This window comes from Molothrus ater, chromosome Z (genome assembly GCF_012460135.2).
Source record: "Molothrus ater isolate BHLD 08-10-18 breed brown headed cowbird chromosome Z, BPBGC_Mater_1.1, whole genome shotgun sequence".
NCBI classification, from domain to species: domain Eukaryota; kingdom Metazoa; phylum Chordata; class Aves; order Passeriformes; family Icteridae; genus Molothrus; species Molothrus ater.
In genome coordinates this window covers 45,031,986-45,059,633 of record NC_050511.2, presented here as the reverse complement: position 1 = coordinate 45,059,633, position 27,648 = coordinate 45,031,986, and the positions used below count along the sequence as shown (strand labels likewise).

The 27,648-nt window shown below is 37.9% G+C and overlaps 1 protein-coding gene across 2 annotated transcripts in view; it reads right to left on the bottom strand.

Annotated features, from left to right (window-relative positions):
- The window catches only part of PIGG (phosphatidylinositol glycan anchor biosynthesis class G), an 84,355-nt gene that overhangs the window by 33,619 nt on the left and 23,088 nt on the right, over nt 1-27,648 (bottom strand). For both annotated transcript variants that reach the window (XM_036402986.2, XM_036402987.1), the window contains 4 exons: nt 20,453-20,910; nt 12,833-13,024; nt 10,773-11,082; nt 762-925 (listed from right to left, as the gene is read on the bottom strand). In XM_036402986.2, coding sequence (XP_036258879.1) covers nt 762-925; nt 10,773-11,082; nt 12,833-13,024; nt 20,453-20,910 — 1,124 coding nt within the window. The remainder of the gene's footprint in view (nt 1-761; nt 926-10,772; nt 11,083-12,832; nt 13,025-20,452; nt 20,911-27,648) is intronic.

The following is a 27,648-nucleotide window of genomic DNA, read 5'->3' as shown; positions in this document are numbered from 1 at the left end:
CAATTCTGTGAAAATTCATGAAGTTTTGGCATTTGTACATTGGTATGATACAATAACTCCCCTATTTAAACATATTGTACCATTCAGTTTAAATACCCTGAATGATGAGTTAAAAGCAATTTTAGAGAATCCAATTGGATGTTATATGCACACTCCTAAATTACATTAGCATTTTACAACTGTCTTAAAATTCTAATTCCAATGCAATAATTCATTTTACTTTAACTCATCCACTACACAAGATACCCAAAGAAGTACAAATATTTTAGCTACAAATGACTGCAATAACCAGTAACATACAATAATATTAGTGTGTTTTATTTATAAAACTTGGCATGTCACTATGTCCAAGGACATTCAAAGAACATCATGTTAGTTAAGTTTGAATTCTATTCTAATACTTTAAAAAGCCCTTCTCAGGTCTCAAAAGGTTTCAAGAACAAATGTTTTTAGGCAGAACATGCTGTCATAAAAAAAAAAAATAAGTAATTTAGCACAGCAAACTGAGAACTCATTAAGAAACAAAATTAGTAAAACATACATGTATATTCCCAAAGCAAAGCTTCTGCAGATAAAATGGAACTGGTAGAGTTAGGTGAACTTATACTGAAAAAAGTAACATGCATGTTTTTAATACAAAACTAACTTTCAGGGAAAAAGACTATGTGAACAAAAATTTCTTTGCAAATATATATATGTTATAGCTGGTGTTTATAACTGTAGTGCATAGAGGAGCATTACTTTAGTTCAAAAATTATTACCTCCTAACTTCAGAACTCAAGTAGCACAGCAGATGGATGGCCCAAAGGAAAGGTCCCGCGTATGTGGCAAATGCTGTGAGGAAGATAGCTGGTATCTCCACATAGCTGTCTAGTCCCACAAAACCTGCTGAAATGTCCACAGTAGCAATGCCATTTGAATTTCCCTGAAAATAGGGATAAAATAGTAAATATCCAAATACCTACAAAGATACATTTTAAATACATTAGAATAATATTAACTATTGCACCCATTAAGGACTTACTCTTTGAATTGCTTTATAGTACAGCCGTATTCTTTACATGTGACTTTCAATAATACAGTTTACCAAACAAGTGTTTTTAACTAAAATTTACAGATTAACAAAGGCATAAACAGCATGCTACTTTGTGAGTCTTACTTTTTCTGCAAATTAACATGCCTATTGTTTAGTAAGTTACATTAAAAAATAAAGAATTTAAAATAAACAGTTCCAGTTGCTGCTTTCAGATACATTATTGAAAAATATACATTATTTTTGTCACACAAGGTTAGAACACAAGATTTTAGGTCTGCTGCCTAAAATTACACCAGGAATAAATATTTCTTGCCCTTAGAGACAGCAGGACTCTAAATTAGAGCTGTAATGGAACATTACATCGCCCACCTGCCTGCCTCATGGCACAAGTTCCTGCATGTAAACAGATTAAGACAGGCAAATGTAGAGACACTTCTCCTTCTCAAGTCCCTGTACCACATAAGATTGCATTGAAATAGACCAGAAGTCAGTCTAGATAGCCTGAATCATCAATAAAAGGCATTTAAAACTACCAAGAGAAAAACAGAAGGAACATACAGCAATTAAAATACCAAGAGCTGTCAAAGTCTGGTATGTTTTACCTAGTTTTCTTTTCCAGTGACCAGGACCACTAAATAACAAGAAACAATGTAAAATTGAAGGAAGTGTTTTCCATTGAAAATCCAAAAGTACTTAACTTTACCCAAATACCTAAAGTAACAAAGACACCCTATGATTAAGGCAGAATATTTCTTAAATTAAAAGGTCACAGATAGGTTTCCTCAGACTAGTGAGAAAGCTCTCAGGTATTCTTGCTGTACCTTGAGAAACTGCTCAGTTTCTACAGCACTAATCTTCTAACAGCCATCAAACCCTCTTTTTCCACCTACAGAATTCCAGAACAACATTAATGTAAGGACAGCTGTCACCATCAATAGCTTTGGACTCAATCCCCGCAGAGCATATGAGGAGTGGTAGCTCTCCATTTCCCTCAAACCTGACCTTGGGTCACCTTAGTGACTGCAGTCCTCTTGAACTGCAAGTTAACCCAGCAAGGAAGTGCTATCATCAAATACACATTTCTGTCACAAAGCCCAGAGCACAAAGGGAAGCATAAAAGATAGACAGCTCTTTTAGGTACATAACTAACGAGGCACCAGCAAAAAAACCTATTTCTGAGACAGCTCTAAAACCTAAGAGAAAAAAGGCATCTGTGTTGATGGAACCATTCAGAGCCCACTATGAGTAGTCACCATCTCCGTCAATCTCACCATGAAGATATCCCCAGAATGTAAGGGGAGCCTGAATCTGTAAGAGGGCTGTATGGTATAGAGTTTACCAAGATATTATACAGTATAAAAATCTTCACTTATGACTGTTAGTCTTCCTCATTTTGACTTTCATCATGCACCACTGTAGTAAATCATGGCACCAGTATAATCAATTATTGTTATGCATTTAGTGCAATGCCCAGAAATGCCAGGAGCAAAGCACAGCACAACTAAGGACAAGCAGCTAAAAAAGAAAGCGCGTCTGTGCCCTAGAACCTGTAATATGAGACTGCAAAAGGAAGCTGCAAAATAAGACTACTTCTCAGGTTTAACCAGTACAGACTGAGGTCATGGCAAGAGCAGAAAGGTAAGTGTAAGCACTCTGAGTGCTGAGCAAGGTGCTGCTTCTCAATAAGCTACAGTTTGACAGGGACAGGTAGGGAAGGAACCTGCTCTATTTTCCTCCAGTCCCTGTCAACAGCAGCAGGTCTTTTGCCTACCACATCTACTTATTTTCCATTGCCCTTCTCCTCTGCATGATGCATACAGAGTAGAAAAGCTGAGACATTAGGAGACCCCTCCTGCTTGTGTCATGAGGAGCTGAAAAGTCTCTTTACACTGCTTAATCCTCATGCACATGGTTGATTGTTGGCATCTTGGGGAAACTCCCCATGCCACTGTATATGTGAATAAGCAAGAATAAATGCTGCACTGCAGTGCACATCACTGGTCCTACAGAACTGGTGCAGGCAAAAATATGTACTTCCCTGTGGAAGGTAGTCAAGGCAAGCAAGGAAGCTGGAGGAAGGAACAGGTTCTCCTCCTCAGCTCCCTGAGTCCCTTCACCACAGGGCTCACTCCATCTGTCTTTGACTTTGCTTAAGGTGACATATCTGTAGAACAAAGACGCACACATTTGGATCCACACACAACTCCAATCACACTGTGAAGTGTCCAAACATCTTGTTCCTACCGTGAATCTGAGTCTCATGGATACTACTGCCACTATTCTACTGGAAGAGTCCCAGTGAGTAGGAAGAAGCATTTTTTCTTCACATTAAATATCTTTCTCCAAGACAAATTCATGTATTTACACTAAATTTTCAAAGCTATAAATTCTAATATGCCACACAATAAATAACTGACAATTCAGAGTGCCTCCTTTTATTTTAACATACCACTCTAGTATTTCAGAAAAGGTTGGCCAGAAAGGTTCTGCTGTCTCCGGACAGACCTTGGAGGTTTCAAGACCCTGAGCCATCTCGTTTGACCTCACAGTTGACACTGTTCTGAAAATGGGACTGAACTGTGAGTCCTTTCCAACGTAAATTATCCTACAATGCTTTGAAATCATAACAAGAAAAAGTTAAAATCACTTTAAATGGTCACTCAGTCCATCTCTTTACTTAAAGGCAAGCCGAATTAGATCCAAATAATTCTAAATATACAAACCTATTCTGGTTTCTTCTAGTGATAAAAACCACCAGAAACTGGAACTGTATTTTCTTTCTCCCATTCTGCAGATATACTGCTCTAAGCATGGCAACAAAATTCCACAAGACTAATAAATAAACACATCGAATTTTTGTTCATTAATGAGCATTCACACAAGGAAACAAAAATATTTTTAGCAATATTTACAGCAAAGTAAGTTTTTTATGAGCTGGGCTATTAAAGAGAAAAAAAACGAGTAATTTATTTTTATTCTTGCTGTATTTTAAGGACAAATAGTAATGATATACAACATACTTTTGGGAAATGACTGCTGAGTTATGAGACGTGGACAACTCAGGGCTTAGGAGAAAACAATCAATTATTCAAGCTCATTGCAAAATTCATCAAGAGATTCTCAAGCTTGCAATAATATCCTGGTAAATAAGTAGTATTCCGACTAAATGTATTAACTTCATCTATTTTTGACAATACTGGAGTATTTTAACCTTTCCTTCACTTCATCAATTCACACAAAGTGATAAATCAAGCCTTTAATTACTAAAACAAGACTAGAAAACAAATTGGGTTTACCCAGCTCCACATTAATAACACAACACTTTATCCAGACAATCTCTAGAAACCACCAAGCATGAAGACTACACAACCTGTGTGAGCAACCTTTTCGTCTGCTTAATATTCACAAAAATCTTACTAAAATGCTGGAAAAATGACATCACACATAGCCTTCTCATTTAATTTACAACTGTTTAACAAATTTGCCTTTTAGATCCAAACTGCAAGAAAGCAGAAAGGGACTTTGGTTCTGCAAAAGAAGATAAGCTGGGAAAAGAGTGTGAAAACAAGGCAGGTGAGAGCAGTAAGTCAGGACTCTTCAGTGACATGTCCACGTCAGGGCTGGATCCAGAGATAATGATCAGGGCTAGATGCAGCCTAGGGATTGCAAGTCTGTAGTGACAAGGCAAGTCCAAGATTAGGCCAGAAAGCCCAGCCATCAGGTCCAGGTCCAGGGCAGGATCAAGAAAGTTTAAGACAGGAACACACATACCTGCTTACACAGGCAGTAAAGCATCAGATTAAAGCAGAACCAGAATGGAAAGAAGAGCCAGGCCTTTCCTTCTGCTTTTCTCCCATCAGCTCCTCTCTCAATCAAGGACATGACCCTGAAGTCTGGTAACTAAACTGAGACAGAAGATGCATTCACGGTTCAGACACAGACGAAATGCAGAATGCAAAACCAAGTGTAATATCAAGGTATTTGTTTTCAACCCATCCTTCTATTTTTTTCCTATTACATTCAAAATCAATAAGTTAGCTTCCACACCCAGGCACTTCATTTTTTCCCCCATGTTCATCAGTTATAGCAACTGATTAATAAAAAGTAGTATCTGTTCCTGTCAGCCTTGCTTATTCTGTACACTTGGGATTTTTGCAGAGCTACTTCCATGAAGTCTTGAAGGACTCTACAATACTTTTTTGAAAGAACAGTGCCTCATTCATTAAATATGCTATCCTGAACAAGGCTATTTTTACTATCATATTCAAAAGGCCATCACTTACAATCCACACTCAGCAAGACAGTTACTCCTTTAGTCATTATGTAACATATCGTCTACCAAGACTTAATGAAGACTCAGCAACATGGGCAACACTCATTTACTTCATAATCACACCAAGACATGTGCAAAAAGTAGTTCTCTAAACCTCTCTCCTACTTCCAGATGGAAGCATTCCATATCACATTTATTTTTCTCTTCTCCTACCTCATTTAGGCAACACAGTATAAATTTAGCATCCAATGTGATCTACATTACCAGTGAATTTCAGTGGTATTCAGTTTTTGTATTTCAACCATAAGCCTGCTATTTTTTTGTATGCTACATTACATCTTTATGTCTGTCTGGAAATTAAAACCTTAGCATCACTCTGAACTCCGTAAGTTTAATACTGAAGCTCTAGTGACCACAAAACTTGGAGAAACAAAGTAAAGGAAGACATTTAAATCTATGCCAGCAGTACATATCATACCTCATAATACAGTTGTGCTTCCTTCACATCTCTCCCCTAGAATTCTAGCATAAGTATTGCTTGCTCCTGAGGCAGTAAACAAATGACTGTTATCAAGAGCAAGCTGAACAGAGGTCAATACTGAAAGGGAGAATTTGATGGACTCCTTCCTCCAGAAACAGCCCAGCTGTACTTCCTTAATGTTTATTCAATGTCTGAGAACAAACCATACATGCTCAGCCTGAAAGACAACCCTGTCCTAAGTCAGTCAAAATGTATGAACTCAGCACTGATGGTCATGGACAGGACAGAGTTCCTAAACCTGGGACACCTGAACTGTACTCAGTAAGAACACTGTCACTTCATGGGGAGGCACAGAAGTAAGGTGGGGATCTGAATCTGCTTGTCACTAAGCAAAGATCTTCCTGGTTTTCCCACAAATAAAGAAAAAAGATCAAATGGCTTATTCAAACAAGTAAAATCTGTTACTGAACCAGTATGGGTACATCCAGACCTCCACCGTCCACCACTCACTTAAGGAAGAGCTGGAAAATGTATACAACCATGCAGAATCATCTGTAGCTTCACCTGAGTCACTTGCCTAGAGTACTCTCGAGATACATGAAGAAAGCTTGAGTGCCTGCATTTGTCAAAGAAGATGTGAGTAAACAGGGAGAGGTTACCTCCATGTGTTTGGTAGACTGGTGGCCCAGCACAGGAGATTTTTTTAGATTTTTTTTCCAACTCAGGTACACAAAATAGCATAAATATTGGTAAAAGCTCACCTGCTGTATATCTTGTATGGAACCTGCATCTATAGTCCAGTGGCAGTTCATTATCAACATAAAGTTGCCAGTTAATTATGTGTCACAAATAAACTAAAGAAACATTTCAATCCTGATTTTCAGCTGTACAGAGGGAGTACTTTTCCCTTTGCAACAAGTCATTCATCTCTAGACAGAACTCAAAGGAAAGGGAAGAAGATATTTAAATACATTTTTAAAAAAACTAATAATGAACAATTTGGTTTCGTACGTCACCAGCTTTTTAATTTTCCCAGATAATGCAGATCAGAATGCCACACAGAGAAAAACAACATAAAAGAGGCATGAAATTACACATCATTTTTGGAACAAGTTCCTTCCGTCCTTGGAAATATGGACCCAGACTGGAAAAACTATTCTCAGCACAAACTGAGAGAAATTTACAAATTTAAGAGAGAGCATTAACTAGATTTTGAAGCACCTTTGTAGCCTCTGTAATTTATGAACTACCAGCTCAACCATTCTACTTTTCTATGCTAAAATTCTGCATATCAGATAACTTTTTTTCAATTGTGAAATGCAAAAAAAAAGTCCCTCTTACCCTTGTATGAATTAATTTGCTTCTTTCCATACCTTCAGAACAGTTTTTTCATCAGAGAATGAAAGAACAAGCCAACATCTAACGATGGGTATTTTGGTCAAACTCTTAATTTCCACCCTAAAAAGGCATCTAATATGAATGTACTTAAAACATTTCTAAAAGAGAACCAAAAACTTGTTCTCTAAGGGGGTGGGGGGAGGAGGGGAGTGGGAAAGAAAATTCCATCTGACTTGATCCTTAAAAGCTGTTGTTTTTTTCATTAGAAGAATTGATTTCTCTATTTCTGAAACATTTCTAAGATGTTCTGAAAATAGAAAAACAAAAAGAGAAATAACGAGAGACAATAGAGGAAATCTGTCCTGTTCTGTTACAATTCATTTGTCATTTTAATCAGCCTTGGGCATCATGAATAGGCATGCACCTTCATTTTTGTGAACCGACACACAAAAAAATTCTAGAAGACTGTTAGCATGTTCTGCAGAAATTGTTACTTTTTAAAGGGTACTGTGCTAAAACAACTTAAGAATTTCTCAAAACTTTTGCTAAGCCGTTGCTATTCAAAATAATATTTTCAAAGCTAGAGCTTTGGGGACAGAAAAAGGGAGCTTCTTATCTGGGCCTGTTCTATTTCATACATAGCAGCAGGAGAAGCAACAGTGGGGGAAAAGCTTTGCTGAGCTTCTAACGGAAGTTCTGATAGGTAAGCATCATCCAGATCAGATAATTTTCCAGATCTTACAGTGACGGGAGATGCACAAAGACCCATCTAGAAATCTGGCTCATAATAGAGCAATGGAGATTTTCTCATTTATGAGATTTGGATGCTGTGACTCAGCAACATGTCTATGTGGAAGAAACTCCCCTGTCAGATCTAATTTTTCAAATATCCTGAAGTTTGCTGAAATCTGTATCATACTGGAAAATATCATTTCCAAAGGAAACGCTTCTAGAAGAAATGTCAAACTTGCCAGCAGAGTGACAGGGCCCAGGCAGATGCTCTGAAACTGCAGGATGTGCAGGAACACAATCTGCAGTCATGTAAAATGGAAATCACTTCCAATCTTATAAAAATGAAAAAATTCCTCAATTGCAAGGGTAGTTAAAACTGCAAAAGATTCATAACGAAAAAGAGCAGCCTTCTCCATAATACCAGTTTAAGACCACTAGAAAGTTGAAACAGATGTTATTAGATCCTGTTATCTTCTATTGGTCTTGCATAAATATGTTTTTACTGGTGTAGAAAAAAACCCTTTGACACAGCACAGTAAAATAGAAAGATGTATCAAGCTCTTGATAGCTCTAATAGCTTATTTCTGGAAGATGTTTATAGCTGCTTCAAAGTTGATGTAAATTCTTCCAGAAAAATTAGTCCAAACTTTTTTGCATCATTCACAGCAGAAAAGACACAACATCTCATCTGCCACAATAAACTTCCAAATCAAAACTATTACTTTAAGAAGCTTTTGTTTTCTTTTCCATCATGCAATACTGGTTGAAGATACATGGGCTACATTTATCTAAGGCACATTCACCCCACAAGCACTTTTAAGTATCTCCTCAGGCAAACAAATGGATGCAGTCCAGGCTAGGAAGCTAGACAGTCATGTGGACTGGAAAATGCTCAAATGTTAAGTTCACAGGGCTGCTATCAGCAGCTTGAAGCCATCTGGAGACCAATCACTAGTGATCAGCCACAAGGATTGACAATGGGGCTGATACTGTTTAACATCTTTACCAATGACCTGGGCAGTAGGCAGAGAGTTCTCTCAGGAAGTCTGCACACAATACAGAACTGGGAGAGTGGCAGATACGGCACATGGGTCAGCTGCCATCAGAGGTGCCATCAGAGGCATCTCAACAGGCTGAAGGAATGAAATGACAAGAAATTCAGCAAGTTCACCAAAGGGAAATGTCAAATCTAGCACCTGGGGAGGAATAAAATCATGCCTTTGGTGACACTGGGAACTAACCATATGGAAAGCTGTTTGGAAGAGATCAGCCAGCCATTGTCCTTTTTGTGCAAAGACCAACAGCATCCAGGACTCCATTAAGCTATATAAGGGATATCTCCATTCTCTCTAATAAGCAGTGGTGAGACTCACATTTGGGTGCCTGAGTCCAGTTCTGGGCTTGCCACCATGGAAAAGCCATGGGTGTGCCAGAAAAATTCCACTGAAGCACCACAGATGACAGCGGGAACAAAACACGTGTCATACAAGCAACTCCCTATGTCTTTTTACTCTCAAGAGGAGAAAGCTCAGCAAGGATCATAACAATGTGTATAAATACCTGATGAGAGGAAGTACAGAAAATGTAGCCAGACTGTGACTTTTCTCAGTCATCCAATAATGACTAGCAAAGGAATGATAAGCAATACACAGAAACAGAAATGCAAGAAGTTCTGATTAAAATCAGAAAAAGCTTTTTTTACTAGCTAGGGTGGTCAAGCCCTGGACCAATTACCCAGGGAGCTTGCAGAGTCTTCACCCTTTCAAGTATTTGAAATAGGGAATGGACAGTTCAGACCAACCTGGTCTGTTTGATCTGCTGATTCATGTCAGGGTCAGACTGAACTAACTGATCTCCAGAGGCATCTTCCAGCTTTAACTCTCCTGTAATTTCTTGGTCCTGTAAAATTCTCAGCCAAGTATATCAAGAACACAACATCACTGAAAACATTACCCATTTGTTGCTTAATGAAAAAATCAGAACTATTCTTTTTTAGTCTCTTTTCCACTAGGATTTTCATGCCAGCCTCCCCACCATTAAATTTTGGGTAGCTGTTATGGTTTGCTACCTCAGTACAGAGATGGGTCTGTCTTCAGCATTTTGCCAGCTGCACTAAGAGGCGCTCTCAGAAGACTGTAATCAAAGCTGACTGCCTGAATAGTAACATTCAAAACATGCAAAAGCCACTCAAGCAAGACATGCTAGGCCCTCTGAACAGGAAAAGTGGGGACAAAGGGATGAATCATGATGATCTTACCTGCATCAGCTGTCCCCTGTCTGGACATACACTACCCTCAATCTGCAGTTATAGTACCCTAAGCTTGACCAGAGTTTCAACATCCACAGCCATGACTCAGAGGTAGTCAACGGAGGTCCCACATTGAAATTTTGCAAACCCCACCTTTTAAACCCGATTCCCAGGTTAACAAATGCTCTCTTTAGACAGCCTGCTATGCTATGGCTCCCACAATACTAGAAGTAGAAAGATCCTCATACCACAGCATTTTCTTTCAGTCTTAAATAGTATATAGACCTATCGTAATTCTCAATAACCAGTGACAAAAGCCACCTGTCTTTTACTGGTATTAAACAACTCAGATGACATTTTTAAAGTAATTATCACCTGAAAAGTACTTATGAGGCCCATTAACAGACCAAAATCATCTGGGTGCAGCTCTCTGATCTTTGTAACACTTTTGGAAATCTACAATGAGGATAAGACACTAAGGAATGCATCTTTCCCTGATTCTGAAAACTAAACATTATTAAAGCATTTAGAAACTAAATCCTTCTGAGAACTCAGTAAAGTCTTCCACTGTAATATTTAGTTAGCATTTTATTTACAATGGAAAATATTTCTCTGAAAAACTATTCCATCTCCCCCTCTGCAGCAGAGAGAGTATTCAGCTTACCTGAAAATAGAAGAAAGCTTGGCCAAACCAGTAGTGCATGATAGTAATCTGTGCTGCATCAAATTTCAAAGGCATCCAAATATATTTTGTCATCATTGTCTGAATCAGCAGACAAAACACCAAGACTGGTAAATTGTGAGGTCTAAATAGAAGAGCTGCTAGTAGAACCAATCCACTATATACTTCCCATAATCCTGTGCTCTTCGTGCTGGAGTCTGCAGAAATAACCTGTGACTTTAGTAAATCTTTAGTGCCAGTGAAGACTATGCCAAGAACAAAGACATAAACAAAACGAGCTTCAGTAATCCCCCTAAAGAAAAAATAAAATTGAAAAAAAGTTAATAAGTAAATAAACCAGAAAGATTAGTTACTTACTAACACCTACTTCAGAACCTTTCAAGAGAGGTCAAGACCAACCAGTTCTGCCAAACAGGTTAAATCCAAGGCTAGTATTTTTGAAATCCCTAAGCAATTCCATTACAAAAAAATGTACATCTTAAGTTGTAAGTGTAATTAGCACTTACATTATCTTCAAACCATTATAAATTCATTTGCCTCTTAATTTCCAGTGAAAGCCAGCTTCTGATGGAAACACAGCATGCTGTTCAAAAAAGCTGACAAAAAGGAGGATCAGTAAGCTTAAAAACTGTAACCTTATATTCTAGAAGTGCAAGGTCTGAGAAACTAAGACCAAAAGGGACTACAGCAAGTCATCTGATCCAGCCTTCCTGCTCAAGCCTCAAACAGAGCACATTGCACAAACTAGAGCATGTTGCACAGAATTGTTTCCAGACAGTTCTTGAATATCTCCTGTGAGAGAGGCTTCACAACATCTCCATGCAACCTGTTCCAGTGTCTGATCACCCTCACAGTTAGGAACTTCTTCTTCATATTCAAATTGAACTTCCTGTGCATCAGTTTTTGCCCACTATCTCTTGTCCTGTTGCTTGGCACCACCAAGAAAAGCCTGGATCCATTCTCTGACACCTTTCTTTCAGAGACATTGCTGAGGTTGTCTCTCGGTCCTTCTCTTCTCATGGCTACACAGGCCCAGCTCCCTAAGCCTTTCCTCATTCAAGAGATGCTCCAGTCTCCTAACCACTTTCAGAGTCCACCTGCCAACTCACTCTAGGACCTCCATGTCTCTCTTGTCCTGAGGAGCCCAGAACTGGACACAGCACTCCAGATGTGCCTCACCAGGGCTGAGCAGAGGGACAGGATCACCTCCCTTGAACTGCTGGCAATGCTCTCCCTAATGCACACCAGGGTCCCAATGGCCTTCTTGGCCCCCAGGACACACTGCTGGCTCATGGACAGCTTGTTGCCCACCAGGACTCCCAGGTGCTTCTCTACAGAGCTGCTTCCCAGCAGGTCACGCCCCTTTCTCTGCCCAACTCTCCAGCCTGTTGAGGGCTGTGTAGATGTGCCACTCAGCCAAGACCTAAGTGTCCACTCATCCAGTCCACACTACTTGAGCTTGTCTATGAGGGTTGAAATGTGAGAAAGAGTGTTGAAATCCTTGCTGAAATCAGGGTAGACAACATCCATTGCTCTCCCCCTGTTCATCCCTGTATTTGTTTCATAGCAGAAGACAGTCAGGTTGGTCAAGCATGATTTACCTTTATTGAAAGCTTATGTTATAGAACACTCAACTGCAAAAGTAAGGTATGGAAAAGCAGCTCTCTGAACTACTAAGCACTTTTGAAACTAAGAAGTAGTTAAATGAGCTTAGCTTGTGCTCTGCTAGATGTGGTAAATCCATCTAAAAACAAGAGAAGGTGCATTTGGAGGTTTTAGTAGCAAAAAATATAGAGTATACCTACTAGATTTCCCTCATATTAATGTTTATCTGACTGGTTTCTCATGTGTCACAGTGAAAAGACACTTCATGTGGCTTGAAATTAAGCACACATCACAAAAATTCAGTGCTGGTTACCTATAAACTACAATTCTATTCCTAAGAATGTAATTCCAACCTAGAACGTCCTATCCAACTCATCCCCTGATAGGCATGTTCAACACCTTGTTAGAAACAGTTCCTTATCTGCTGATGAACTTACTTTGAAATATCTTTGCCACCATGTTGCCATGGAAATGTGACATTTCCAATAGCTGCCCGGTAACTGTAGACTCCCAGGAGCCCAAGTGCCATAGCAATTTTTGAAACCAGGGAGCATCTTCTTTGAACCAGAAAGAAGATCATAAGAAGGGAGACTGCAGCCAAGAAGGAGAGTTCAGATTTATGTTCAGAGCTGGGAAGAAAAAAAACAAACAAAAAAAACCCTTTAAAACCAGTAATTAGTGCTAAACACATTTGATAAAGCCTTAGCTACAGCACTGTATTAAACAAACTGTATTAATTAATGCAGCACCAAATTAATCACTGCTATGGTGTCTGTTATGAACTTTCCAAGAGGTATGGTAAAATATTTTAGTATTTTTAGAAAAGCAGTTTTATTAATGAGGTTTTCTATTCAAGCATGCATATTAAAAGTGTAATTATTATGTTCCACCATATGCTAGTTATTCTGTTAATTATATAAAACTGAGCTGCATATTGCATAATGGAAAAGGGTCTACTGCTTTTAAACTAGAGTTTTGTAATTTATACATTTTGAAATGGTGTGTTTTTCTTATACTACAGTATTTTATTTTCTAGCCCTATACAAATATTTTTGCACTAGAGGATTACAACTGTCTTTTGAAATAACTACATATGTATTTGCTTCATTTTAGACACATTACCTACCCTACCACGTCTAGAACACATTATCTACCCAAAATGACCAAAAATATACTTACATAGTTTAAAACAGACACAAACACACACACACAAACTCGTTAGCACAATATGATTCCCTTAAGCAACTACAGACCCTTGTATTCTGTCAATACATTCAAGAGACAGACATGAAATTTGCATCACTGGCAGAGAAGATCACAGACACAGCTTGTTTGTTTGTTCCCCTGCATCTTAAATAGGTAACACTCATTCCAGAAACAAGGGCATTCCACTCAGCATGCTGCCAGTGTTATATATTTAAATCTTCAGTAGTAGGAGCCAGCACTGCAAAATGTAATGGGGTAAGGAAAAGATCTGCACCCACTCCTTAACATGTAGCTTCAGAAAGCCTGCTGTAGTCCAAGAACTGCCAACCCATGCCTACTGAAAATATTCCCAGTATCCCAAATAATATAAAACCACTAATTTTGTTAAATCTGCCTTCAGTTATGAACTACATTTAGATTTTGAGAGCTAAGGGCTCCATCTTCTGTTTTCCACAACTCAAAATCCCATGATAAAAGATCACTAACTTCAAGAAATCAACAGTGTGCCTGGGCTGTTAGCTGCATTGAATTCAATCACACTTATGAAACTCCAGTTGTATCTCTGATTTAATAAAAATTATTGTACTTCAAAAACAGGTTTACTTTCCTATTCCCTAGTATACATTTTATCAGGAGCTTGACCAATAGCTGTTCCAAGTGTGGTGCTTGAAAAGTCATGGAAGAAAGGTTGTAGGGCAGATAAGTTGTCCTGTTAGTTCTGCATGCAGGACCCAGTCAAGTAGCTTGTACACCTTAACAAAATTCCCAAGAGATGAACTATTCTCTGAAACCCAGCGGAGAAAAGTGAGAGGCATAAAATCTAGAATACTATGAAACAGAAAATGTAGTCTTGATGTTTCTCCTCCCAATTATTTTCCCTATACACATGGAGAGAGCAGAAACAGTGGACTCCTGCAGCAACCTATGAAGTAACGCAAGCACCACCTTCTTTATGATCAAAACTAACTAATTTAGTAGCCATTTTTGAGGACTTACAGAAAACTCTAACCATTCTGGTCATATTCTCCTTGGCTAGTCATTGTGTGAGAGCAAGACAAATCCGGGATAAATAACAGCACACCCTCATCATCATCTTTGTCTCTTTATCTAAAAAACTCAATACACATTGAGTTTACATTCTTGACTGCTAGCACAGGGATTAACGCACATCTCATGTGTGTTCATTACACAATAGTCCAGGTCTTCTGGTCTTCTCTCATGTCTGTGATCTTCTGTTTGGATTTTTTTGGAATCATATAAATCTGTTGGAAAAAACCCTACCTGCATGTTTCATAGCATTTGCTGATGAAACAAGGAAAGGATTTACAGACAGCCAAGTCAGGCCAGCACAAATCACCTACTGTTTCAAGGTTTTCCAGCCAAGGTTCTTACAGTTAGGCAGTTAAAAGCACATGTAATTAGCATATATTTTGAAAGATAACGGAAAGTTCTAAATGGTTTTGATAGTCTGCTCAGAAATACAAGCACAAACAAGCTATTCTGATCTCAGCTGCCCTGTCCTGGGTTTTGGACAAACCACAAAACCAAAAGTGAAGAACCAATAGTCCCCTGAGAAAAAAAATGGTGAGAAAGGAAGGAAAAAAGAGCACTTTGGCTCTATCTTCCTACTGTATCAGCTTGTTAGGTCTACATTCATACTTCTGGTAATAGAAGGAAGGTTGAAGACATTTTCTTCCACTGTTTGTACCTCACCTCATTACTGCAAATACAAGTAGAGTGAAACAAATTGTAAATGTGCATGATTAATAACTTAAGTGGATGTGGTCTTTTTTAATTGTTTCTTTCGTTTTACAGCCAAATACACAGAAGTCACAAGGTGTGCTAGCTTTGAGGGGAAGGGCATTTGGGGATGGTTAATATATTATTTAAAGAAAATGTTATCATCTTTCCATGCTGATGCTTCTTGTCACTTCTCTTCAAGCTGACACTTCCATGGAGGAAGTACATGGAAGATACTTTCAATTATCAGCGCTGACCAAGATTAACAGCCAAATAAAGCTAACTGAATAACAACCAACCAAAAAGAAAACTTGACTTCTAGTCAGATTTAGATTGCATGTTTTCTTTAATTTCATCTACTATCTGATTTTCTTTTGCTTTTTGTCCCATCAAAGTATTTTTCGGGTTTCAGTCTGTCTGTAAGTAACAAAGAACATTTTCCTTATTTCAGCACTGCTGAATGCTTTCCTAGTAGCCAAAATCAACACACTATAGGAAGATTGATTTTCTGTGTTTTGATCCTTATATCAAACAGGAAAATCTAGACAACAGTCTCTCTGTTTTAAATGCTGAGCCCCTTTAGCACTGTCTAGTTAAGCAAAATCCTAGTCTGAGCATGAGCACAGATGTCCAGAAAATAAATACAGAGGAACAAAAAAAGAGGGCTGTTTGTTCATTAGTTTATCTTAGAGACAAAACAAAAGGCAGGCTAGAAAAAGTCTGTGTAGTCCAAATTCAAACTAACAGCACACATGATCTAAGTAAGGTTCCTAATTCTTACTAGTAAAAAACATGCTATTAAGACATAACTACACCAATTAAATCAATACTAAAAACAGAATAACAATCAACCTTATAGACTAGCAATGCATTTTGGGAAGAAGAGTAAATGCTTTATGCAACTCAGTTTATCACCAACTTTTAATTCATGCTATTAATCTCAATACTGATCAAATCACTAGGGAAACAGCAACAACCCTAATATCATGTGAAGGAGAAGGAATAAAGATGTTAAAACCCCTGACCAAAGAAAATGTAAGCATGTTGGCCAAATAGGAATTCCCAGACATTTTACAGATCACAGGATGTGTAAAGATTTAGCTGCATCATTGACTAACCTTTCCAAAGCTTGTTCAGTGAGCCATAACAGAGTCATACACTCAACTACATCCCATCATTCAAGTTCAAAAATTGTCATACTTCAAATATTACTAATCTTTTAACTCTATATTGCAACTGAAGTTTATGTCACCATGGACACCTACATAATATTCTCCTGTTAGGCTGAAAATTGCTCCGTTGTTTTAAGTCAAGATGTAGTCCCACAGCAGCCTGAGCCAACATGTGCCCTAAACACAGCAAAAGTAGTTGCACCAATGAAAGGGAGATGGCTGAACTGTGACAGTGACAGTCCTAATCACATATCCTCTTAGCCTGCCATGGCACAACACTCTGGACTGTTGCATAAGCTTTTTAAGCCTCCCAAAGTACAAGGTAGGGAATCATTGCTTTCTCAATTAGATTTGAAAGGCAAGTGAGTTTTGTAAGGAATGCTTGACAACAGCAGAAAGAAAAAACTGTTTGTCTGGAGCACTTCAAAAGATGCAGACACTTCCACATTCTCTTCTTACAGTAATTGCAACAACAGCAGTGCTGACTTGTATACATTTCCCATCCTGCATTCCTGTTACTAAGTCAGCCCAATTGCCTGCCAAGACTGATGGTAAATTAAAGTGAAAAGTGAAAGTCCAACTGAAAGCCAAGAGTTTCCCATGCCATCTTGAGTTATTTTTCCAGACACGTCTATGCAGTGACATAGTAGTTCACCATACTGACACAGGAACAAGTAAAATACAGGCCAGTGAGGTGAGGAGAAAGAAAGCAAGTTCCTTGCCTTGTATGGCAAAATACAGCATTTTAGCCAAACAATCAGTCATAGCCTAAGACTACAGACATAGAATCTTTTCTCTTCTACTTACTTCAAGACTTAAGCAAATACACTCAATGTGAGGCCATAATTTGACAAGGAACAAAGGAAGAAATTTATCTGCAAAATTCTGGTGTTTTTGTTTTGATGTCTAACTGCTATACCTCAGCCTTACTGAAGGGGGAGGCAGACAGTTTTAATAATAGGGTTGTGATGGCTTTAGGAAGGAGAACAGTTTATCAATCTGACAGATTTTTGTGATGAGACAGGCTCAGTGGAAGAGCACAAAACAGGCATTGTGGTTTATCTGTGCTTTAACAAGGTTGTTAACCTTGCTCACCAGCTCCCATAAAAACTCCCACAACATTCCCATAGGCAATCTCATGCTAGATAAGTGGACAGTCAGGCAGACTGGAAAATACTCAAATGCTGGATTCACAGAGTTGGTAGCACAAAGTCCACGTGGAGGGCAGTCACTACCTGTCAACCCTAGGATTTGGGTATTGACCCCCACCGGGGGGGCCAATATGTCTCCACTAATGTCTCCACTAATGACGTGGGGGATGGGGCAGTGCCCCTCCAGCAAGTCTGCACACAATACACAGCTGGGAGGGGTGGTTGGTACCCTAGGTGGGTCTGATGACATTCAAAGGCCCCTTGACAGCCTGAAGAAATTACCCACCAGTGATCTTATGAAGTTCAGTGAGTGAAAGAGGAATGTCCTGCACCTTGGAAGAAATAGCTACACATATCAGGACAGACTGGGGGCTGACCATCTTCTCAGAGGTGACTCTAAATGCCTGGGTGGACCCTGACTCAACGATCAGCAATGCAATATGCCCTTGTAACAAAGGCAACCAACAGCATGTGGAGCTGCACATGCAGAACCCTACTCGAAGACAGAGGAAGGTTATTTCTCACCCTGGGCTCAACCATGGCTCCAGTTAGGGGACACCCAGTGCAGAGAAAGATATGGACATATTCAAATTCACATGAATTCCAATTCACAGGGACAAAAATCAAACACAAAAATAGAATCCTCTCTCCCTTCTCCCCTCTCCTTCCTCAAGAGCAACAATAACAAAAAAAAAAAAAAACACCAAAAAAACACAGACACACACAAAAAAACCAACCAACTAACCAAACAAAACACCACCAAAAAACCACAAAAAACACCAGAGTAAACCAAAAATATGTAAAAAGCTTTAGGTTTACCTGAATGGGTTGCTTGGAAGTTCCAGACAGGCAACTAGTGTTAGTGCTGGGCATATAGAATTTCCCACTTTTGTTATAAATTAGGAAGCACCTGTTCTATCTGCAGTCTACACTCCATCTGTGTTATCCCCCTGAGACCCTCCACAGGCCAAAGCTACAAAAAGTTTTGCTGCTTTCCAGGCATACTTAGCACCAAGAAATCAGAGGTGGGAGCATATTAAAGCAAGAGAGGATCTTCGAAAGTTAAGTCCATACACACACACACACAATTTTTATAAGTCTGGTAACATTTCCAAGAGTAAATAAACATCTCTGGCAGACCACATGAGTAAAAGGATGTATCTAAAACAAACCAAACTTTTCAGTTGCAGGAGTATCAGGTCCTTATTTCATGGCCTTCTGGGACCAGCACACTCCAAAGAAAAGGACTGACAGTCTGAAGAAAAAAAATCTGGCTCAGGACATAACTGGACAAATAAATCTTCTGCAGATGCTCAGGATTAATTGTAAAAATCCTCACAGTCACACTAAATCATACCTCATCCTGCTCACACATTGGCTTAGCACATAGTGAAGAAGTGAGTTATCTATCATATGGACTTGATATAGGAAATATGACATTTTTTCCTCATTTCCTGACCTCAAGAGCAGAAATGCATGCTGAAAACTCTGGTGTGATGGTGTTCACAGGGGTCTTAGGATGAAGGAAGAGATGAGGATCTGACTCCATGTTTCAGAAGGCTTGATTTATTATTTTATGATATATATTACATTAAAACTATACTAAAAGAATAGAAGAAAGGTTTTCATCAGAAGGCTGGCTAAGAATAGAATAGCAAAGGATGATAACAGAGGTTTGTGGCTCAGCTCTCTGTCTGAGCCAGCTGGGCTGTGATTGGCCACAAACATCTAACATGGGCCAATCAAAGATCTACCTGTTGCTTTCCACAGCAGCAGATAATCATTGTTTACATTTTGTTTCTGAGGCCTCTCAGATTCTCAGGAGGAAAAATCCTAAGGAAAGGATTTTTCATAAAAGATGTCTGCAACACTCTGGTATAGAACAACTGCTATAACGCAATAAATTCCCTCATAACTCATGTCTTTCAGCACTTATGTCTGTCACTGCAATTAGCATTTCATCTGTGAGGCTGCCAATAAATAACAAGTCTCATATTAGTCCATTTCCTCATGTCATTTTTAATGAATGATGAATGACATTTCATCCATGTGTTGTAAAATACTGGCAAGAAATCTATTTATCTTACACAGCAGAGCCTCTTCATATGCTGTTTGCAAAACATTGACTAGATAGCCAAAAAGTATTGCATCTCTATCTACTAACTGAAGTACATGAGACAGTTCAAGTACCACTGAATAATAACTTTAGTCCTTAAAAATACTGAAAGGCATTAGAAAAAGCAGAAGCCCTTCTCTGCTGTACTTTCAGTTATAAAAAATCCCTTTCATGTTTATCATATTACACTCAATAAATTCCTTCACCTTTTCACCCACACATTACAAGCATGTGATAGACAAGGAAGAATTCTATGTGTGGCATCTTCTCCTGTGACTTCATAAAGTTTGGAATTATGCAGAACCTTCCTGCCTTAATTTCAAAAGCTTAATTCTATTAAGTAATTTTTAATTTCTCAAAACAGACACTGTTGACTTACACATGGAAAATATTTACTTTTTGCTTCTGATAAACCTATCATGTATAATTGACATTAATTAGGTATGTCATGGTGCAGGGCAAAGATTATAAACTATTGATAGTACACAAGGAATTACTCCTGCATGAAACAGAAATGAAAAAATTCCTTATGTCACTTCACCATTTATCTGCTTTGTATGTTTGCAGCACTTCCTGATCAGAAACCATATAGAAAAATACATATTCCACCAAATTAAACACACATTAATTTTTAAATAAGGCAGAAAGTGTGACAATAAATCAGATACCAACCTTGTCAACCAGTGTCCAAAGTCTGGCCGATGAGCCCACTGAACACCTGTCTGATTCAAGGATCGAAGCAGCCGACAGCAAATAAGGATGATCCATGGAGTTGCTAAGCTTATCCACTTATCTGATCCTTTTATGAATTCAGATGAAGAGGTAGCCTTGCCCAGTTTTGAATTACTTGCAGCTGGAATGTCTATATTCTTGCACTCAGAGGATTCCCTGACACTATCAAAATTTTGTTTCACATTGGTGCTATGTTGAGGGTCACATTCTTTCAGAAGAAAATTATTTCTACAAAGTTCCTGACACAGCACCAAACAAAGTGTATTGATAAGAAAATACCAGGTTTGATGTTCCTCTTCTATAAAACTGCTTGCCCCCAAACTCAAAACATGGCCAATAGTTCCAGCCAGAATCAGGACATCTATTTCTGACCAGCTATAACTGGAAGCAACAGGATTCTGAAAAAAAAAAAGAAAAGAAAAAAAGAAGTGGTGAAAAAGTATGTAAAACTTTCACTTGTAAGTATTCACCAATGAAAACAAAACAAATAGCAGGATAACTTATTTCTATCTTTAGAAATTCAAAATTTTAGTGAAGCATACTCAGCACTACAACATAGTAATGATTTTTAAAACTGCATTCTGTTTAAGGAATAAAACTTCTCTATGAATAATCATCACAACTTTACAGATTAAGATTCCCTACCACCCTGTAACAGAAGGTTCAAAGGAAGTTCAGGCCCTGTCGCATATCAGTAGAAGTAAAAATAGAAATCCGGCAGAAATCTTGAGATATAGATAATAGGTAATTCTCTAGTAGTTGAAATCTGTGATATCTTCAACTCAATGCAGTGACAGCCTTCACTACTCAAGTTAACAAAGTTGCTGCCTGATGGCACCCGTGACCTTGCTTAGCTTGAAATGCGTCTTTCATCATAAAATCTACTTTAAACCTTTACCGATCTATTATTTACTTTACAAACTGTGCTTATCTAAAACCACAATATTTTTTGTCTAATGCCTTCATTAGCTCAATTTCTAATTGGAATTGCCTTACCATTACTACCTTCAATGGTAGGGCTACAGAGAAAGCATAAGGGCATGAGGAAGTTGAGAGTACCCAGTTTATTGCTGTTATCAAGTAAAGAACCATTTCAGCACAAAGAGAAAGCCATGAAAAGACCACAGAGAGACACAACCATGGTAAGTATGCACTAAGGAAGATCACAGAGATGACCAAAACTCTTCAGCCATTAACTGACAGGCCAGTAAGAAATCACAGGCACAGCTCTGAAGAGCATCAGTCTGGACTCTAACAGATAAGGGAGAAGTGACAGTACATGGGCATTACAGGTATCTGAGAGCGCCTGTGGATCTGTACCAACTCATTAAAGAGAGATTCAAGAATGTCAAGGGTGGGGAAGAGGGGGTGGTGAGGAACATGCTGGAAGCAGGGGCAAAGTAAGAGGGGAAAGGAGAAAGGATTCAGTCATATATAAGCAGGAGCCAGTGCACATCTCAGACTGAGCCCTGTGCCTGGTCACTGTGGTCTATCCTGTCTTACTAAATCCTCTCCTATATTCTGTTCAACCCCATTCACTGTCCCACCTGTGGGTGTTTCAAGATGCCACTGCAAGTAGCTGGGGACAAGCCTGTATGTCAAAAACTTGAGACCAGAGCAAGTAAAAGCAAGAACCAGAGGACACTGGAACCACCAGGAGCTTCCTAACAATACCTTAATGAATAGGCTAGCATACATGCTTGTGAAGAATTTTGGGAACGACATTGTCAATACACTGTCACACATTACTATTTTATTTTATCTAATTTTGCACTATTACAGAATATTATGCAGAATCTCTTAAAATGTATTTGAAGCACCTAGTGAAACAAAAATTTAAAAGCCAGACTGAAATTACTGCATGCCATTTTTACTTCAGAACAAAGATATCTGAAACTACTTTCACATTCATTTCTTTAACTGCGTATTTTAACTACATCATCCTCCTACATCTGACCTATGAACAAACTTTTTAAAAAATCTTGAATATTCACAGGGATAAATTTCAGAGAGAAACTACTAAATTAAAAGATGTACAGTGTACTACTATTCCTGCACAGTTTAAGTCATGTTTATAGAAAATCAAACCAAACTGACCTTTGAGCCAATAATAAGTAAGCAGGTATAAACAATACCTGTTTGTGTTTATGACTTACTGACAGCAGCATATGTATTTTTGTCCAATAAGCAAGACAATGTAACATCGAGAGGACAACAAACACATGATGCAAGAAGATAGTTAACATTATCAGTTTTGGTTTAGGAAAAAAAGAACTTTTGCAAAATCGAAATTTAATGACATGTATGTGAAAGGACGCAGGAGCTATAACTACAATTATGACCTATTCACATCTGCTTCATTTCTTGTGTTGTTAAAGAATACATTACATCAAACTCATTTAACTTAAAACAAAAACCAACAGAACACAACAACACAAACAAACATACAAACAAAACCCCACACAACCAAAAAGTCTTCATGAGGTTACACACAACAATAATGGAGAGAAAAATACCAATAATCAGAAAAAATGCCCAGGTTCAATCTAAATTTACTAGCATTTGAAATTTCTTTGGTGTTCTAAAGACCACTCAGGTTTGTTTAGTACTCTATTCTGAAAAGCAAATACCATAAGCTGGTATTTGGAACAAAAGGACAAGGTAGTCTCTGCAAAGACCAAAGAGCATGAAATTCACAAAGCTGAGACAAGAACAGTACATGATGGATCTTCAGCAAGTTTAAATTCCAATAATTCTATCATGCTGACCTTAAAGATCTTGGCTAACTAAATAAACGAGCATGTAAGCACCATCAGCTTGCAGAGACAAAGGAATCTGAGATCCTAAATAAATGAGAATGAAAAAGTCCATGATATAATTTGTCTTCTTTGTAAGACATAACATAAAATCTATAGAAGGTTTGGTCTCTTGTATCTGGTTTCTGTCAGCAACTGATATGAAAACTGAAGAAGTGATGCATTATCAATGGGGAACATACAAAAATCTCATTAAAATGATGGCATAAATGTGAAAAGTCCCAGGATCAGAAATCTGTATTTTTTGCCTGCTTGTCTCTCCTAACTTCAGTGAAAAGAGAAAAAAATTACTCCTACATTTACATCAAAGGATTAAAATCCAATGACATTTACAGATAAACCACATCTCAGATCAGAGTTAAATCACTATGCAAAATTAAAAATTATGATGCAAATTATAATCTCCCGAGCCTTGATAATCTTAAGAAATTCTAGAAATACCTTCATCAAGGTTTTCTACATTTACTTCTAATTCCTTATATAGTAACTAACTGTGCCTTATTACGAATGCCATGAGTATGGTGTCATATACAGTCTGACCTTCGATTATTTAGATTGTACCTATTTTTTAGATTTGGTTTAAAGGCATTGAAATGTGGGTCTTACTCTGATATTCACAGCTCTGTTTTTCCAGCTGCTGAACATTTCCAGCCCTCAGGAACTCAGCAGACACTCCAGACACTAAAAAACCTGTATTACTCTCAGTTTGTTTGGTATCTTGGCAAAAAAATCTTAAAGCAAAAGCTTTTGTTTAGAAATCTTTAAATGCCAGGTTTCAAACGATGTAAACATATCATCTCCCAAGCCAAGGCAACTTTAACAACTGATATATCAGCACTAATATTTAAGCAACACAGAAACTGACCTCTCTGCCCCATCTTTGAACATACCTTGCCAGCTTGCAAAAGTGTCAGTACATAAATGACAGAGTACGTGCACCTTTGATCATTAAATTTTGAAACTTCTTCACTTTGAAATAAAGCCGCCTGCACTCTAAGTCTTATTCCAGTTACTTTTTTTTTTTTTTGTGATTAACCATCTACAGCTAATGCCTGAGAAATTCTGCAACTACTCTTCAGAGGAGAAACATTTTATTTTTCATGCTCACCATCACTCACAATTTAAACACTTATCATTATGTTCCCTTCTGATACCTGAGCTCCCTGAACCCATGATTCTCTATGATGGTAACTTTTCCATGACAAAGTACTACAGATCACACTTGCTCCTACATTTTCACAGCAGTTTGGGATAATTTTTGAACACTATCTGGTAAAGACACTACCTAATCAGCTTTTTTCTCGCCAGGTCAGAAAATGACAAAAATATTTTAGGTGCAATTGCATAAAAATGTAACATTGTTCAATTCATCAAGAATATCAAAAAAAGGAGGAAAATCAAAAGTACCGTTAAATGAACAGGTGCTTTAAAATAAACTGAAAGAAGGACATTTTGTATATGTTATAAAAACCCACTATAATTCTGCATAATGAAAATTCTCAAGACCTCTACTTGACAAGCCTTAACTTCTGTATTCTAGTTCAAAAAAATGGTTAGTTTTTATTTCTAACAGAAACAGGGAAAAAAACCCCCACAATTAGTAGTAGTAAATACTATGCTTATATCAACTACCAAGCAATTACAGTGAAACTATGAACAACAAGTTAAAATTTTAAACAATTTTCTGGAATTCATAAAGGGCTGCAGAACTATTTAAAGCCTGAAGTATCACTAAAAGAAGGGACTGGTTCTGCTAAAAACACAGCAATCAGAATCTATAAATAACCATCAGGAAGCAGATGCTAACACTGCCTGCACTGGTCTTCAGAAAATTCATGAACTTGGTAATCAGTTTCTATATTCAGCCACAGTGAGGAAAAAAAAGCATTACAAATGAGAAGCACTTCAGAGAAATCTTTAGAAGAGAACGGAAACAATTTGAAGGAAAAAAGCTCTGAAGCCATTAACAGGAGAGCTTATCTTAATTACTTTTAGAATACCTACATTTTATCGTATAGCTTGAGCTTAGAAAAGGCTTTTTAGCTTTTTTTTTTAACCAGAAAGGGCAAGATTCAGGATTCTATTCCCACCATCAGAAGATGAGGGCTTCAGAATTCTGTCAGAAGTGGACTCTACAGGCAGATTCACAAAACATCTGTGGAGATGCACAGGTCACAAAACACTTGGATTCAGAGATATTTTAGCATAAGTGACACTCACAACTCACACAGAAGGCCCCTCGAGATCAACACACAGCATACGAAAGCAACCCATTTCTCCCCTGAAACCTAGGCATTCTACTGGAAAGGGGATGAAAGATGGAGATGAACGTTTGGAACTCATCTTCATTACAAGCAGCACCAGATTTATACACTGCTCCTTTCACATTCTCAGGCTCTGTATTTGTTTAAGCAGACCCAAAAAAACCCCGCCACATCATTCTACAACAGCCTTGAGACTGATAAAAATGTTATTCAGAACCAAGTCACTGCTTTTACACATATCTGGAATGAAGGCACATACTAACTAAACCCAAGAAATATTTCAAGCTTTGTTTGGAACTTGAACATCCCTGACTGATGCGATGAGATACATCCAGTAATTCAGTCACCTATGGAATAGGAGTGAAGACAGGATGACAAAAATGTATTTCTACAGAATTACTATTGCCTAAACTTCATAAGATTTACTTAAGCTTCCCCATTTTCAGATATATCTCAGGTAGGTATACAATCACAGACCAGCCTGGGATGGAGAATCCAGTATTTTTTATTTCTATCTGCCCCAGCCCTGGAAAAAAACCCATACAAACAAACCTGGAAAACATTGCTGAAAATCTCATTTGTGTATTATCAACTTGAAGCAGATGATCTGAGGGTAGTGAGACACTAGAACAGGTTGCCCAGAGAAGCTGTGGATGCCCCAACAGGGTCAGGCTAGACAGAGTTCTGAGCATCTGGTCCAGTGGAAGGTGTCTCTGCCCATGGAAGGGATTTGGAACCAGATGATCTTTTGTATCCCTTCCAACCCAGACCATTCTATCATTCTGTGATTCTTTGAGACTATCCACCTGGAGAAGAAACGTATCATCTCTTGCAATTGCTTTCCATGCTACTGAAGTGGTATGTACATAAATTTTATGCAGGTCCACAAAATGCATCATATTTCGATTTCTACTGTTTACTAAAATTAGAAAAACTAGTAACAAAATGAAGAACAAGTTTATCTTTCGTAGTTGTGTTTGTCATTGCACACCAAGTACGTGTGAGATTTCTACACTGAAGCATTAATAATTATTTCAAGATTATACTTTTCTTCTTTTTCTAAGAAAAAAACCACCTAGTCAGAAATTATGGAAACAAAATTATAATCTGGCATAGTTTGAATAAAATATATTAGCAACCCTACTTATAAGAATTTAAATCTACACTCAGGAATTACAGCACATATCTGCACAGACTGCAAAATAAATCTTCACTCAGGAATTCTGAATTTTCTGAATTGTAAGAAATACAGCTGTTACAAAATGTTTCTTCAAGTTGGAAAGTTTGCTTTTTTCCTTGATAGAGCATGTTGTCATATCATAAAAGCAATGTACTTGCCCTATTTTGTCAGACACTAAAAAAAGGTACTAAACCCCCAAGCTTGATTCTACGAAACAGATTGATGAAGGACTGTACTGCACAGAGACTGCACCATCAAATGGAGTACTATGAACAGTGAAGCTATTGAACATCAGAGACCTTTGAAAAATATGACTAACAAGCAGTAGAAAAAACAGCTAGAAGCTGATTTTATGGTCTGACTGATGGCTCTTAGCACACTGAGTTTCACAGTGGAAGAAAAGGCATTGAAAATTCTCTTTCCTTTGAATTACCTGTATTCTACTGAACACAAACAATAAAACTCATCAAGTAACATACAGAAGGTACCTCCTTGCACTGAGAACACTTTGAGAACTCCCAAGATTTTAACAAACTCTATTCCTTAAACTCAAAAAGTAGAAAAGACAAATTAAATTATCTCTCTCTGTTGCATTTTCAAAACTATTTAAAAAACCCAAACATTAGTAACACCAATACAAGAAAAGGTATACTTACAGCATTACTGTCTGTTGTATCATCACTTTTCCTTTGTTCATATTGTTGTAAAGCATTATACATCTTGCTTTAATTGCAATTGTGAAACCTAACTATGTAAAAGCATAGGATTTGTACAAGGCATAACTGTTTCCAATCTCATAAAGTCAACCAGAAAATACTGTACAGTATTTTAAAAAAATTCTTCAAATCATGTCAAAAAAGCACTTCTTAGATCTTC